The sequence below is a fragment of the Haemaphysalis longicornis genome, unplaced genomic scaffold (assembly GCF_048455015.1).
Source record: "Haemaphysalis longicornis isolate Haplotype H1 unplaced genomic scaffold, Haemaphysalis longicornis Haplotype H1 scaffold_5, whole genome shotgun sequence".
Classification (NCBI taxonomy): Eukaryota; Metazoa; Arthropoda; class Arachnida; order Ixodida; family Ixodidae; genus Haemaphysalis; species Haemaphysalis longicornis.
This window is the reverse complement of record NW_027526385.1, coordinates 86,981,358-86,998,336: the sequence shown is the minus strand read 5'-3', so window position 1 is coordinate 86,998,336 and position 16,979 is coordinate 86,981,358. Positions and strand designations below refer to the sequence as shown.

Below are 16,979 nucleotides of genomic sequence, written 5' to 3'. Positions count from 1 at the left end.
ATGGGTTGTTTCTGTTATCCATCATTATTTCCTATTCTAAAGAACACTCTTTAAATAATTAGACATGTAGGCGCCGATGTAGTCGTGGGGCTGATCCTACATTTATTTTCAGAGGAGAATTCGAAGGCAGCAGGAGTCCACGAGTCGGGGAGCGCCCGTGGAATGCAGCCGAGCAGCGCAACAGCCTGGGTTGTTGTTGTTGTTGGTCCAAAAAAAAAATGGCTCGTACCCACTCAGGGGGATTGGCCAGGAAATGGGCGCTAACTGAGAGAAGAGAAAAAACTAATTTGGATTAAAAGAAGAAAAGTGAATAATTACAGAAAAAGGTGAGTATGAGCGGGAGTAAAAAGATAATAAGTAAACTGCCAGAAAATAAGGTGCGGTAGCAGATAGAGCTCACCAACTACAAAATCAGCACAAATGAATAAGGAAAGGATTGGCCGAAGGACAATCGTGGAAATTATGTAAGAAAATTAAAGAAAGAAGATTCGGCAACGAAGGGGAGGCAGAGAGCGGAAGGCAAAGGATACAGGCGCAGACATGTTTTTAAGAGCAGCCCGCCATCTTGAATTAGCTGCTAGCACGGCAGACTGGGTGTTCTCTGGCGCGTGGCTCGTCCTGCGTGTCGAGGGCACGCGCTGCTGACGATGGTACAGCGGCCCATGCGATGATAGTGAGCGCTTTCAGCCGATGGCGAAGTGGCCGCTACACACAAACCTCAATTCATGGCCAATCTTCCTCAGTGGGTAGACGCGATTACCAATTGGAGAGGAAGAAGAAGACGTAGCACGAGGACAACCATCTAAAATTTTCATGGAAATTTGAATGGTGCCCTTCACGCAACTTAGAGGTGATTATTACAGCCTTACGTTGTCGAGTGCCCCAGTTAAAAAAGGTACTTGCACAGGTCTCGCCTGGTGCCAACAGCTCTGTGCAGCTATTGTAACAAAGACGAGTCTGTAGAACACTACCTCTTGACATGTCGACGTTTTCCACGTCTCAGATGTCAGTTCCTGGAGGTGCCGCTTTGCAGTCTGGGGATATCCCTATCAGTTCCGGCCCTACTATCATTAGGGGCTTCCGAAACGGGCTTCTGCCGCCGGTATGTAGTATGCTCTGCCTTCTGCGCTTCGTTGGAAATTAAAATAGATTCACTTTATGATTGTCATTGGTCATTCTCGCCTTGATTCTTCAGTTTTTTTTCTGTCATTTATGGAACCAAAACTCTTTCCAACCGGTCTAAATTATTTTTTCTAAGCGCCTCGTAATTAAATAAGAATTGTATTTATTTTCACCGTCTTCTGTTGATTGGCCGATCCCCTCATTGGGTATGGGCCATATCTAAAGGCGCAACAACAACAGGAACGGCTGTGCTCGAGGAGCTCCCGGCTGGAAACAAACGTCCAGGCAAAGTCCGCTCCGAACCGCACTTCCTCCTGACCTAAGACTGGCGAAGACTTGACATCTTCTGCAACGCAGCGTTCTTCGACCAGCGAATGCACGAGCCACAACGCAGCGTTATCACTCTCCCACAACCATGCCCCACCCTCCCGTGTTGTATTCTGCCGTATCAGAATTTTCTTTCTTGTATAGATCTATTTAGTGCATGTATTTTTTGTACGGGCTTCATATACGAATTTAATTGACACTATCTATTTAAAATACTACTGAGATTGTGATGTTCATCGAACTGTTCACACAAACTCTATGATGTCTGCTTTTTTTTTACTTCATTTCTCCTCTTCTGCCCTGTAATGTACAGGGCCTTTTTTACCCTCCCCTACGCATTCCACCGCCGAGTAGCATGTCAGTGTTGAGATTCTGGCAAACCTCTCAGCTTTCTTCTATAATAAAGAGCTCTCTCTCTCTCTCTCTCTCTCCCGGGTGTCAACATTGCTTTTATATTGCAAGCGGATAAACGGATGTCCCCAAAGCCACGTATGCCACGTGCTTTGTAGTGTAAAACGTTCACCTTGCAACCCATGAAGTGGACGTGAGAAGTGTTTTGTGCTTATCCTTTATTTAAATAAAGATCATTGTATAACCTGTATGCGTGATTAAAAAAGAATCGAAATGCGTGCTGAAATCATGTGTCTGCTTTTGGGCTTCCTCATAGTGATCACGTTTTCGGCGTTTAATCCTCTCCACGGTAATATTGTCCACGCTCCCCTTACCGGCAGCAACGTTTCTTTGATTGCTTGTGACTGCCGTAAAATGAGTATTTATTACAAGCGTGTAGAACAGGAGTCTTCCTCAAAATGGGAGAGGTCGATTCCTGCAGCCCGTGCCATGGCTCGGAAGATTGAGTTTGGGTTGCCGGCCAGCTCCCCCACGGTGCCGAATTCAGCCACTCGGCCCTCTTTCATCACGAGGATTCTAAAAAGAAGGCAGAGAACCACAAATGCCCATAAATTTACACTATAAACCGACAGACAGATGCAGCTATGTGCGTATAGATAAACTTGACGGATGACTGTACAAGCTATGGTTCGGATACACCCGAACTGTAGCTAACACACTCAGCCGCCATCTAAGCTGGCTTTAGGGGTAATTTGCAGAGTAGAAACCTACCTAAAGAACACAACCCCAACGTAACTGAAATAACTAACTGCCATAACGAACCTAACACGAACCAACAAACTGCATTGGCAAAAAATATATAAGTATATGTATATTTGCCGCAGCTAGCCCAACCATCCTTTTGCTGACCGTAAGAAACCTAAAAAAGAAACACGCCCAAACTAAGAAATCTAAACCAAAACTCACCCAATAAGAGTAACACCGTGACAATTAAGGGAGAACTAGTTTACGAAAGTAGCTGAAACGAACGTAAAAGAAGCAAGAGCGTACAAAAACCGTAACTGAGGGTTACCTGAAGGTAACAAAACCGTCTGTAATCCCTTCGAAGTCTGTAATCTGCAATACAGTTTGAACTTATCTTCAGAAACTGGCTATCCAAAAGCAGAACCTCTACACCCCGTCTCAAGCCAGCAAAGTTTGGTTAAACTGAGTTTCAGAAGGCACGTGAATATATGTTGAAACATTGTCCTTGAAGGCGCAATGTGTCATTTGGAAGGGCTCATTAGGAAACTACCATGTATACAATACCGGGTATCGCATGATGCCGATTATCTTCCCTATCACACGTTCGATCTAGAGCCAGGCACCTGTTGCCGGTACACCTCAGCAAAGTCTACTCACTCCATGCGCATGCGCACATTCCCGTAAACAGGCTCTGGGCCTGCAAATGGTTCCGACACTTTGCAGGCGCCGTAACCCAAATGGTTTTAGAGCGAAACCCCTTCTACGCTACATCTTTTAAGATCAGTCATCACGCCGCAAGTGAACTTTAGCTGCCGGCGTACCACGTGAGTGGCAAGGGTTTACTGGCTGCTTCGCTGGCGCTTGGTCCCTCAGTCTCGCCATCGAAGGCGCGCAGGCTAGGCTATATGTTTTGTGCTTAGATGTAGCTTTAGTAGATGTAGCTTTAGGGCAGGCTGCAGAATCTCATACAAAGGCAAAACTTCGCAGAACACTCTGTGCATAGTATTTGCTTTTGCTCGGGATAACTACGTTTAGAAGTATTAAACCTGAGCGTCTCGAGCTCTTTGGTCTCTGGAAGCTATAATTGGACGCACCTATTGCAATGTAGAACCGTGTGCAGGCGGTGGGCGACAGTCAGCACGGTGCTTGCGGAGAAGCCCTCCTTTAGCGTCTGCTGAATTAGCCTATCCGTGTCTCCATCCATACGCGATGTTGCTTCGTCGAGGAGCAGCACCCGGGGAGCCCTGAGGAGAGCCCGGGCTAGGCAGAGAAGCTGACGCTGACCAGCACTGCGTACGAAGACGAAATGTGACCGAACGCCATCGTTATTTACTTACTAGAAGTAGCAAAACCGGTACCCACCCTTTTCACCTTAAAATATGAGTCTAGTGTTCAACAGCAAAGCATAGAATCAAAGAAGGTATGTGAACTTTTTTAGAAAGTTCTGGCTAATTTATTTCCAAGCTCGCCTGTTTACGCATCAAGTTAAAACGCCCAGAGGAGTATCTACGTGTTTTTATGTGTTAGAGCAACCCGCAGCAACGCTGTGCCGATTGCTTGTGTTAAGCGTAAGGTTTGCTGGGTTTCATCTTGCCTCTCTATGAAGCCGGTTTTTAATATGAATTTGAGTTGGTTATATTAAAAACTAATTCTATAGGCATGCTTCAGAAACTCTTTAATTTCTGTTTAGACAGTTGTATTTCGCATTATTTACGCCGGCAATGTGCATGTATGAATCGGGCTGACGGTGGTAATACTTTGAAGAGCTTCGCCTGTATTCACTTCGTATCCAGACTCTTTATTATGGAAGGCACCTAAGTGGCACCTGTTTTTCGCCCAGGAAAGGTCACTGCATCCCGAAAAGTGTTAAAAAACGAATTCCCTGGAAATCATGGTAACTAGCGAAATTCTATACGGTACTATAAATACCGCCCGGCTGAGTTTTCAGTGACCTGTGTTGATGAGCGTGGATGCAACGCAGAGTTTGTGCCAGCGGTAATGCGCGGCCGAAGCCCTGGCTGTTGTGGCATCGGAGACAAGGTTCATACGATAAACCTGCAAGGGGATGATGATCAAGCTATTTTAGAAAGCGCGTGCCTCCTGAGCAATAGATACTTCTCTGAGCACCCAAACCGATGGAAAGCGCCATCATGTAGTTGGTTATCAGAACGGCCATATACAAAGTTTGAGAACAAGAAACGTTTAATGTTTGTTATGGATGTCAGTATACTAGAGCCACAACAGGCTGAGGGACGTAGGAAGCAAATATCGGGCACAATATTTGCGCTACCTGACTCATGAAGTACAAATCACGTGGTCAAGAGTATTAGAGCATTATCCGTGAGGCGCCAGAAAAATCGTGCCCCACTTCGTCTATAGCAACGACTATTGTTCAACGCAAAGGTTTCTCGTGAGGAATTTCTTGTTTGTCGAGTGAGCTTGGACTTTGACTCGAAGACGTTTTGTACTTGGAATCGTTGAGCTTTGGCTTTGACTCGCACGCAGTTTAGACTTTCGAACGCGGCGGCTTTGAAGTTGACTTCTCCCCTCTTGATTTAGCACGAAGAAAGCTCCTCTTTCAACCATCGTCATCGTTACACGGAAAGGAGCGGGACATTTCTAATTTAGCATGTCCATGCACGCTCCAAAGTTCTTCGACCGTGCCAGAATGGAGCAATCGGATAGGCTGAAGTAAAATGGAGAAACGAGCTAGTTGCTGAACATCCATGAGTGAAACTTAAAGGGTCCATGAAGAGAAAATACAACTTTGTTTAACCTTAAAGAGTTAGGCTTCCGTAGTTCACTCAGCTCCGTTCCGGCCACGAAAGACGTTTTTTAACCGATAAAAACGCAAGAAATAGTACAGAAATTTCAAATTTCAAATCGGCGTGAGTGACGTCATATGGGCCAGCACGAAAAACACAATTTTCAGTGGGTTAGGTGCACGTTAGCATTCAAGTGATTCGATCAAACGGAACTAGCGGCCCCGCTACAATCGTCCAGTCATGCGTCCTGGCGATTGATTAGTTCGGCCGCCATCAATTGACGTCATAGAAACGTTGCCGGAAACGGGCTAGCGAGTCGCCACAGTTCCACATGTTTTCTTTAATATCTCCGTTATTATCTGGAAGTTTGCGATGAAATCGGTATCATTTTTATCAGGACAAAGCAGCCTTTCTAATAAACCAAACGTGTATGTTGTTTCCATGGCTTCTTTAGCGCAAATCACTGGTGTCGTTTCCCTCTCTCGTCCCTGTGTCAGTTTGCGCTCATTCATGAATCGGATTCATTTCATTCATGAATCGGATAGACGTCGGCTTCATAACACGAGGAACCAAGGTTTCAGTCCGACCACGGGAAGCGCTTAATTTAAAGGAGTACTGACATGAAATTTTTCGCTTTCAGTTTTTATGCTGTAAAGAATACCTATTGGCCCAGTAATTACGAAAATCGAACCGAAAGCCATCAGCCGCCAACACAGAATTAATTATAGCACGTTTATTGCAACCAATTTCAAATTTGGTCGCCGCGCGGGAAAATGGCCGTTCGAAGGCCAGCCTGCAAGCGGGCCAGCCTTACGTCACGGTCTCACCCGTGACGTCAGGGACGTTTTTCTTTCCTCCATGCGTTCGCCGCATCGTCTGCTACGATTGCACATGGTCCGCACTCGCCCGCGCAGTCGACATGTCTGAATCGTCAGACTCGGATGAGTCGCTGCCACCCGACAGACAGAACAACTTTATTTGGCCAGGCGATTAGGCCGGCGATGTCTTCGCCGTCGTCCGTTTTTTAATATCACTGCGGCTCGAACCGGCGCAGACCGTGATAGCAACAGCTTGTCGCCACTCTTCTAATCAATCGGATCGCGAAAAAGAAATTCCACATACGAGAAAGTAGATGTTAGTGTGTTGAAAAATTGTGCTAGGGGTTGTTATCAGCGCTGAATTTAAAAGTGGCGTTCAGATATTTGCCGCGATGGTAAACCTACGCTGACCGGCAGCGGAGGTTCGGCGCTCCAGTACTAACTCTCTGGGCGCTCTGACCCAGCACTGCCGGCACCGCGGTGCGGCGAGCGGCCGAAAGATGGCGCCACCTGCGCGCTAGAATCAAAACAGGCCGCGGCAAATGTCTTGGTCACCGATCACTGAAACGGAAATTATTGCCAAAGTAAAGCTCCATATGCGAAAAAGGGGATGATAGTGTGGTGAAAAGTGGTGTAAGGGATGGTCATTCGCAGTTGTACAGATACCAGCGATCAAATAGTCGCCACGATACTAAGCCTAAAGTTCCCAACACCCAAGGTGACCCTGCAACCCCGAGCCCGCTGGCTTGGGCGACAGTTCTTGCGGCCGCCGCCGCGCACGAACTCAGTCCACGTTTAGCGCTGCTTGTCGTCGCGTGGAAAATAATGCATCTTGGCGTCGTCGTCGATTTGTTCGGACAGGCTTCCACGAGCAGTACTTCGCATACCGCGAGCTTGCCATAGCACAACTTGGGCGACCTCGGCGACGCGCACCGCCGCGTCGCCGCGGTGCCCGTCGACATCGCGCACCGCGCGGTGCCGGCAACGCGCAGTTTTCGGCACCAGTGCAAGGGAACACCATGCGCCGGCCACGAACTGAATAGCAAAGACGTCGAACACGCAACGTTTACAAGCATTGCTCACACAGCTACGCCCACGTCTCCTGCCCAAACGAATACCACCGACAACAGCAGCGCAGGATATCGTTTCCGGTTCCGAAAACGACTATATGACGTCACCCTGAACCGGCCAGACACGCAGGCCGATGTTTCGTCACGCCGAAAGCGATTTCGCTAGTGCTGCCGATTTGTGGAAGCTCGCGGCCTGGACAATCACATTCGATTTTAGATGTGATTCCGGCCTCGAATCGCTGCAAACATTTCTGTGAGGCATCTGTACAAACTACTGAAGCCAATTATATCATTTTTAGGCGTCAAAATTTGGTGTCAGTACTCCTTTAATTTCTTCACTTCACCCAAGATTATCATCATCGTCAGAAAAAGTTGGCTTTCCTGCAGTGCGTTTTGGTTGGACGACAGATGACATCAGTTAGAGGTTAAAGAAAGCTTCGCTTTAAAAACGTGATCTATCGCTGCGATTGTTTTCAGAGATGTGGATTAACAGAGGTGAAAGCTAGCAGTAATATACCTGAAATTCTCTGCACCATCTTCTACCTCCAGTAGCAGCCGGTCTGGGTGGCTGGACACAAAATCTGCCATGTGCGCCTTCCTCAGAGCTTCCCAAACCTCTTCATCTGAGTGACAACGCATTCCGTCCAGGTTGTCCCGCAAGTTGCCCTTCATGAGGTATGGCTCCTACGAGAAAAAACGTGAAGAATGAATACTGTCGACGAAGAGTAATGATAGAACTGCGATTGTTCCCCCCACGGCTGCCACTACAACCTCTGAAACTATGCATAGAGTGGGATCATACAGTAAGTTATATACATTATTCACCCGTCCTCAGCAACCTCTCTTTTGTCATGAAACCTAATCGGAGCTACAGAACAAAGTTTCAGCCTAGACCAATTTGTTGCTACAATGGCTCGGAAATGCAAGTGCACATCGAGTGACAGGTGCACACGCGTGCACTTGTGTGTGCCAGAGCCTCAACACTGGAGGGTATACGAAGGCCAGTGAACTATCCGGTAGGTTTACCTGTGGTATTACGGTGATAACGGACCGCAGCTTACGCAGTGGAACAGAAGAAATATCCACATCGTCAATGACTATGCGTCCTTGCGAAGGCTTGATGACCCTCAGCAAAGCGAGTATAAGAGAAGACTTGCCCGCACCCGTCCGGCCCACCACTCCAACCTAAGAAAAGAGCGTAAAAGACAAAAAAACATGAATGTTATGGAATGAATGAATAATCATTGTTTTATAAATGGCGAACGAAAGCTCGTACAAAAGAAAGTCATGGGTCGTTTGTATTTCTTGCCTTCTTTCAATGCCCACAGAGGCGTCTGGCGTTCATATTTTACGAACGGGCTTGAAATATGCCGCTGAAGTAACAGGAATTACACTGTGGGCATTAGCTTGAAGCGGGAATTCTTAGAAAACACAAAGGGCAATTTAGATTTAAACACTTAAGACGGCGAGTACATTGAATGCGGAAATTAACTTTGTGGTTCAGCGAGCCAGTGATTAGCAGGCATAAGCAAGAGTGGGAATCAACTGTGGGCAAGATACGGCGCGACAAGAATAGCAATTAAACGTTACCAACACAGCTGTACTGGCGAACTGCCAGTACAGCTATGTTGGTAACAACGTGGTACAGAGGTCAACACCCTAGTCTATAACACAGGTGTTAAAAATATTAGAGAAAGAAGAGGTAGATTGGCAACTGCCTCCTACTATCACTATCATTGAAAAGTCCCATCCGCCATTAAAACGAATCACCACGTCCCGCGGTCCTCGCCTCGGTTCTTTAACAACATGGTGCCGTGACCAGGATAGGAAGATCTACACAGTTGAAGAACGGAGTGTGCGGACCGCCATCAACGATGACGTGAGTTACACGGCCACGATGGGACTAGACTGTGATCACTGACCACGGACAGCAGGCGTGCATGACTACCGTAGGATCAACTGAGGGCTTGCCAAGCGACTAACGATCAGGCGCCCTCACCACCGCTACCGACTTAACGGACGCCTGCCGGGACCAACGAAAGGAACGGCTTAGGTTTCTCGCCTACCATGACTCTTCTCGGCGACCTACCGATTTTAACGACGCCAAGCATCGACATGGAGGCCCTTCGCGAACGAAGAAGCCTAATCCGCAACGCCACCACCACACTGATCAACGACATAAAATCATGGATGAATGACGACATACCATCAATGGGTGAGCTAATTTCCCTCAAGAAAAGCCTAATGAAAAAACATGAAATACTAAAGAAACTGGACAGTGAAATTGAAGAGTATGTCGAACTGGATGATTTAGAAAAAGAATATGAAGCCGCCTTTGAATTCGAAGATCTCATCCTGTTGACAAAATTTAGAATGGACCGGTTGTTCCCGGAATTGGAAAAGTATTCTACAGATGACATTGTTGCAATAGCCCTAAAAAAGCAGGATGATATCGTAAACATTAACGAAACGACTTTCGAAAACAGTCACCTCCTAAACAAAAACAGTGATTTTACGACGCCTCTGAAAGAACCTCATCATGACCCGGAACACAGTCAAGAAGTTGTTTCCTTCAAAAAAGAGATTAATTCATGGAATAAGGAAATGGAGTCACCTGATTCTGTTGCTCTCTCAGACGACTGCAACCCCAACGATGAAATTTCCCGATTACCGACAACAAAAAGGACGAAGAACCCGATCACTGAGAACGCTGTGCAGGAACCTGCAGAGCCGTCTTGTGTGCAAGGTTCTAGCCACAAGAAAAGAAGATCAAGGCGCAAGGAAGGACCGAATGAAGGACCAGCAAAACCACAGGTTAACGCAAAAGCACAGCAAAGTTATGCACGTTACAAAAGGAACTCTGGCTCACCCATGGAGACGCCTAATACATTTCATCACAGCAGCAAGGCTTCAGGGGGCATTTCGTTTACGAAGGAAGAACGTAAAAAAGATCTGAAAAACCCTTCGTCCAAACGAAGACCGCGAATACGGCAAAACCAAAATGCCCTACGATGTGCAGGCCAAACTTCCGTAAACACGGTTTCACCAAAGCACGTGACCTAATGCCGACTGATCGGTAAAACGAAAAAGAAAAGAGGAGCCTCACGAAGAAGCATCGTTCTACACATCAAAAGAGTCATGCGGCACGTCAATTCCTCGACACGACAAACGATCCGATGCTCATGCCACACGAAGCATGCGCGAACGCTGCTAGGTCATCCAGGACAGACGATGGTCAAGGCAAGCCGCGTGCCCTGGCCCAAGTCCACAAAGCGCATGTGCCACAGAAGGTGGAAAAATAGGTGGAAGCAGAAGAATGAATTATCATCGTGCGGCTAACACGGACCCGACGTAGCTTCTGATTACAACGGACTGTTAGTGAACTTGGACAATAGTGTTTCCGTTGGCTCCGGCTGAAAAGTAACTCCTGGTATTAGGTTAACCTTCCTTTACTTATCGGCCGGCTGGGAGGATGTTAAAAATATTACAGGAAGAAGAGGTAGATTGGCAACTGCCTCCTACTATCACTATCATTGAAAAGTCCCATCCGCCATTAAAACGAATCACCACGTCCCGCGGTCCTCGCCTCGGTTCTTTAACAACAGGTTTCGTACTTACAGCCCCATCTTGCCTAGGCCGAAAAACATTTGAAGAAAACTATTGTGTCATACTGAAGTCTTGACCATATATTCTGACCTCAACGTTTTCTGTGACAAGTTTCAGTCCGCAGTTTTTAGAGGTAACCAGTTCAAGTTAAACTCCGTGTTATAGTCGAGGGTCTTGCGCACGTTACACTGACTAAGAGGCTGCGTGATTAGGTGCATTTCAATGGCGTTTCCTCTCGCCGGGACATGGTAAACCCATGGCTTGCTAAAGACCCGATCGATCTGTTCAAGCCACTGTTCACGTTCGTGGGAGAGAACACCCCACTCTGCGCCGGATGGAAGGAGTGAGCGCTGAATGCCACGTGACCTCGGGGGGTAGTAGAAACTGCACTGGTTTTTAGGCCGTTCCTCACTCTCCCCCACCACAGTAAATATTTCAGGAAAAAGAAAAAAAGAAGGATGGTTGGTTGTGAATAATGTGCTTAGGTAGGTATGGTGGACTTTTGTATAAAATTTTTACAACTTATTTTCTATCACGCGTAATTCTTGCACATAGTTTCATGCCCTGCACTATCACACTCTGGCCTTTTACACCAGCCATCCTCATTGTCTCACTGATTTTACTATTTTAATCTCTGCTCTTGTTGAGCAATCTTAGGGGTTACATCTTCAACTGTCATACATAACCATTGCTTTGGCACTCTTTGACCTAGTTGGCCTTGCGCCAAAAACATCCAACCATCATCATCACTTTTGTATAAAATTGGTCTTGTCGCAAAGTGTTCTGTGTGGCCATATATGAGCAACTCAAACATAATAACATCATAAATGCATCTGCGCTCCGAAACCAGCCTTTACGGCAACAAAGTTGGTGAGTGTCCAGAAGGGGCCACTCTTTAATACACGCTGCACCAAAGATATCGGTCAGCTGCCATGATCGACGCTCGACCATACACGTATGTTCCTTGAAGGTGCGCTGCTATTGGGCCCCTAAATATTTTAAGAAGAGCTTTTTGGAAACTCCAAAGGGCCCAAATGTGTGTGCTCTTTTATGCGTTCCCGTGCAGTCTATTTACCGTAGGGTTACATGGCCTTCCCTACTTCATCGACGAAACAATAATCTGGCGGCTTGCGTTTCCCTCTTGTTCATATACGCGACACACAAAAAATTTACCATTTATTCCTAATTAAAGTTCACAAAAGCGCGAAAGCTTTAATTGCGTCCACCCTTAGGTGAAGGTGCGTCCAATCGATCGTCAAATCTTCGAGAATCAAACCTCAAACAAGAAACGAACCCTTGCGACAATTAGCGTATCTCCGAACGATCTAAATGTATGCCGATATGTGGCTTATGTTGTAAAGGTATACTGCTGTACTCCTTCCTCTTGATCGAGGCAAGTATTTTCTTATCTAGAACCGTTCCTTTATTGTAATTTTTAAGTAACGGTTTTCACACAATGAATGCTCGGTTTCACGCATGCGCCGGGTGTCCAAAATACTTATCGGAGATTTTCGGTCGACCAACCGGTCTATGGGGAAATCCATTAGTTTTTTGGCAGAACGTCATCGGTACTACTAAGAAAGCTTCCGCTTTATTAATGTAAAGTGACACTTGTACTCACCTTTTCGTTCGGTTTTATGATGAAACAGAGGTTGTTGAGGACCGGTTGTAAGATACCTGGTTTATAAGATGCTGTGAAATTATCGAATACTATTTGTCCTTCACCAGGCCAAGTATCTTCAACGGTACATATTGGTGCGGTGCCAGCGGGTGGCGTCGGTTTTGGGTTTTCAGTGCAATGTTTGCAGCAGTCATCCTGGAACGAGAACCCCAAGAGACTGAAAATCAAAATGGGGATATGTAAGAAAACGGGAATGTCGATCGTAATGCAGTAAAATCTCGGTAATTCGAACACGAATGAGACCATAAAATTGTTCGAATTAAGCGGAGTTCGAATTAGCGCGAGGAGGTTGGGGGGTCGCTAGAATGAATGAATATCGCGCCCCACTGCGCGGGCAGAACACAAAGAACCCACCTCAGGACTCGTTATCGCGAATTAGGCGCTACTACACGTTTGTGGTAGGGGATTTCGTAAATAAAGTTTCGTAAATAATAAAGGCATGCGCCGGAGCACTGGCACCGGTTGCGCGGTGCTATCTAGAAGCGAAATAAGCTGTTGCAGGTGCGTAGCGCGCGCGACACGCTCTTGTTTTTCCGTGTCGTTGTTTTGCATCTCTAGTAAATTTGGTTTGGTTTGGTTTTCCAACACACTGTAATCACTTAGGGCCGACTTCTTCTGCCAGGAGCGATGGAAACCAGGAGATCATAGTTCGAATTAACCGTCCGGGATACGGACGCGTTCAAATTATCGGCAGTTTTCAACCATTGAAATGTACAGGGCTTAGCTGGGAACAGGGCGTGAGTTCGAAATAACCGGAAGTTCGAATTATCCGAGTTCGAATTAACGAACTTTTACTGGGTTCATTCTTGAAAAAAATGAGAGCAGACACGCTTAAAAGGGCATTTTGATCCCCCTTTTTTAACAAACTTTAATAGTTTTATTGCTAAGCTTAGGGGCTGACGCAAAATAAGTGTAAGCTTTCATGAATCACTCTCAGTTTCGGAGATGCCGGCCTGTCACGAATTTTAGCTAAAGGTGAGCCCAAATTATTGGGCGGTTGTAACAATTTGTTAGTACTAATGCTTCACGTGACCCTACTTTTTAACCTTGTAACGTACTCGAAATGGTATATTACAAGCAATATTAGTGTTTGTTATGACAGGCAACTCTCGAGCTCTTTCGCAAGCTAAGCCAAGACAGAATCAAACACATCTCAGCCACAGACATGTCCTATAAAGCATTAGGTTTTCAAAACCCATTATAGATAAACTTTCTATAAAGTACGTATCTCCCCTGTGATCTCGGAAACATGAAACGAAAATAACATGCGTGCTTTCGGCCGCTCAACTCTGATTGTAGAAGTGAAGAAGAAGACGCGGATTCCCCCCGCTTCTTGCCTGGCGCGCGTTGTATCGTTGGTCGCTTTTCTGCCCGCCAGTGCATTGTAAATACAGTGGAACCCCGATAATACGACGTTCAAGGGACCGCGCGGAAGCGTCGTATGACCGGGGGGTCGTACGGTCGGGGTACGGGTAAATGTAACCCTAAAGACGGCCTCACGTTACAGGTGAGCTAAGAACTTATTTAAAGTACTATATTTAGCGCATTCTCACGTAATTTGAGAACCCCTAACTAAAATCTAAAGTTTGCAAAAATAAAACGCCTATTTAGCGCCCCCTCCTCCCCTCCACGGCATCTACGTTAGCCGTCCGACGCTATTTATAGCCCGCCAGTCCCGCGCGTCACGCGCGCGAGATAAGGCCAACGTGGTAGAGTAGAGCAAATTGAGAAGGAAAAGGCGAGAGTTGGAACTGCCAAGACCAAGCGAAATGAACAATAGTACGAGACGGCGGAGTCCGAGACAGGAGCGGAGCGACAACGTGGCTTTGGAAGAGACTCATCAGCGGAGCACAGAGAGGGGGCGAGAGCGCGTCGCGAAAGACAGTAACTTGAATGAACCAGGCGAAGAAAGCGGGTGTTGGGTTGCGTCGTATGTGTTTTTACGTTCGTTGGCTCGATGGTAGCTTCAAATTGGCGGTCCTCCGCACCACTTGTCTGGACTTTGACTTCTCGCGGTTGGCGAGTTGGTTGACTCCCGCCGACCAGTACCCGCCTGCTTGCTTGCGTCTGCTTGCCTGCGGGCCTTCGCATATCAGGCAGCATCAAACGAACGTGAACAATAAAGAAAGATCGGGACGAGGCGGCAAAGTGGTGTAAAAGATGACAAAAACGCCGGTTTATCACCGCCAGGATGCGTCGTATGAAGCGGACCGCGTGCACGCGAGCATCGTATTTTCGGGGTTTTCAATGCATTGTTTCTATGGGGAGTTTGGCGAGACCGCGGTGTTCCGTCGTAAGACAGGGGGACGTATCATCGGGGTTCCACTGTATTATAACTAAATCGACGCTGCGTCTCCGCATCGTAACATAGATTTGGTGGAGGGGCTTGGCACGTCCTCAAGGGTATAACGATCATGCATTTTACTATGCCTTTCGATGTGCCTTGTGAGGGTGGTATGACCTCGTCAGGAATTTCTTTGCCTTCAGCCTTGTCACCCGAGGCAATATTGTGTAAGAATTGTCCGACAGTTGCCGTTTCGGGCAAACAAAAATACGTCGCATTTCAAAGTAATCTGCACGGTACTGATAACGGCCGGGACATGTTCCTGTACAGTATTACCTGTAAATAGAGCTAGTGACTGGTTCACACCGCAGAAAGTCTTCTTTCACGGGTACTGGTTATTTCAAGGAGGAAGAAGAAAATTTGGCTAGCAAAAGAGAGAGATATAATTTTAGTGGCACTTGAGAAGTAAGTCGAACAAAACGCTGAGAGCTGTACCATAGCTGAAGGCTTGGAATTCCTTTGGGCAGCGGGACACAGAAGTGGGCGGCAGTTCCCGTTTCGCGTCCTTGACTATAAATTTTTGATTATTGCTAGGACCAACGGGTAGTTAAAGTTTAAACAGCAACAGTCAGAGGTAACGCTATCACTCGTTTACTCCAATATCAGGCAGAAGATTCATTTTTAATGGTAATTATTTACGACCTCAGTATTGTTGTTGCAACCATTACTTATTAGCCTTAACGCTGCCTACACTTCTCTGTCTTAGGGTCGCTTGTGCGACAGCATGTAAGGCTGCAATAAATCTCGTACATTGGCCCAGTACTTCCAAATATCAGGTATATCCAGCAAATAACTAATTCTCACCTCTGGTGTAAGCCGGGTGTACTCCAACGTCCGCTCGAAAGCGATTGCTCCCAAGATACCAAAAAATACGATCCCGTTGACGCTCGCCAACATCATGGGGACCTTAATAAGCCAGTTAAAAAAATCACAGTTTGCGCTGGGCCCTTATTTCGTACACGCCGGGCACTTTATTTATTACTAGCCGCCCAACTCTTGAGTTTGCCCTTAACTAGACCGGCCGGAGAGTACAAAGGAGTACCTTTTTAAGCACTAGCTGTTCTGAAGCGAGCTTGAATGAATCTGAGTGGCCGTGGGAATAAAGTGGATGTTTGCAGTGGATTACAGTGGATTATACAGTGTATTACAGTTCCGAAGAAGCTTGAATGAATTTGAGTGGCTGTGGGGATGCAGTGCATGTTTGCAGTGGATTACAGTGAATTACAGTGGATTACTGTAGATGTTTGCAGTGGATATTTGCAGTGGATTCGCAGTGATTTGCAGCGGATGTTTGCAGCCGGAATGCAAGGGATTACGTCCCGTTAATTTACTTGTGCAATTACAGCAATTTACTAGCCATGAACACATAGAGGTCAGAACAGCGATTTAGCAGGGCTCACTAAAAATATTTGCCTGCGGAGCCGCCGCCACTGCAATTTAGACATCTCTACTCCGAAAGCTCCAACACAATCGGGTGGGAGCACCTTAGCGGTTGCCTTACAAACGGCCTTCAGGAATGATTGGGATATTCAGGTGAAAAAAACGTAGGAGATATTTAGGGGGTTGGATGACGGGCACATCCTGGGATTTCAAGGCATTGATAACTGAAAAAAGGAAGGACATTGGGTAGTTGTATTAATACATGAAAATATCAGACAATTTTAGAGATTTTTCATTAACAACAAACGGGTCACGCGGCTTCTCATTGGGCTGGGCGGAAAATATTGGTTAAAAGTAATACATAGACAGCAAATAAAAGTTTTCAAAAAGGTAGGAAATATAAGTTAATGTTATCAGGGCTGATCATAACCATATGGAGAAAATTCAGCATAGAGTTTGGGGGGGGGGGGGGTTTGCAGTATGTGCAACATATTCGCAAACCATGAGCGGTAAGCTACCTCTGTGATTAAAGAGAATGCTATACAACGAAAGGAATCTTCTGGGGATAACGCAACGGACGACAAAGAAAACTTTGGTCGATTTGATGCGCCATGAAAAGTGCTGGCACCTATGCATAAGAACATTTCGTAATTATAGAGAAAAATCGCTCGCGTCCAAGGATTGTAATTTACATTAGACGTAAGAAATAAGCCTGGCCGCGTCTTCCGAATCCTTGGAATGACGGGCAACCTGTGGACGTTCTTTGTAACG

The 16,979-nt window shown here is 46.4% G+C and overlaps 1 protein-coding gene across 1 annotated transcript in view; it reads right to left on the bottom strand.

The window, feature by feature from the left end:
* Positions 1-2,012: 2,012 nt before the first annotated feature.
* The window catches only part of LOC144138548 (ATP-binding cassette sub-family C member 3-like), a 40,801-nt gene continuing 25,834 nt past the window's right edge, over positions 2,013-16,979 (bottom strand). The window contains exons 10-15 of the mRNA XM_077670895.1: positions 15,633-15,734; positions 12,425-12,619; positions 8,224-8,382; positions 7,715-7,881; positions 3,639-3,833; positions 2,013-2,376 (exon numbers count right to left, since the gene is read on the bottom strand). Of these exons, the coding sequence (XP_077527021.1) occupies positions 2,226-2,376; positions 3,639-3,833; positions 7,715-7,881; positions 8,224-8,382; positions 12,425-12,619; positions 15,633-15,734 (969 nt within the window). The 3' untranslated portion in view covers positions 2,013-2,225. The remainder of the gene's footprint in view (positions 2,377-3,638; positions 3,834-7,714; positions 7,882-8,223; positions 8,383-12,424; positions 12,620-15,632; positions 15,735-16,979) is intronic.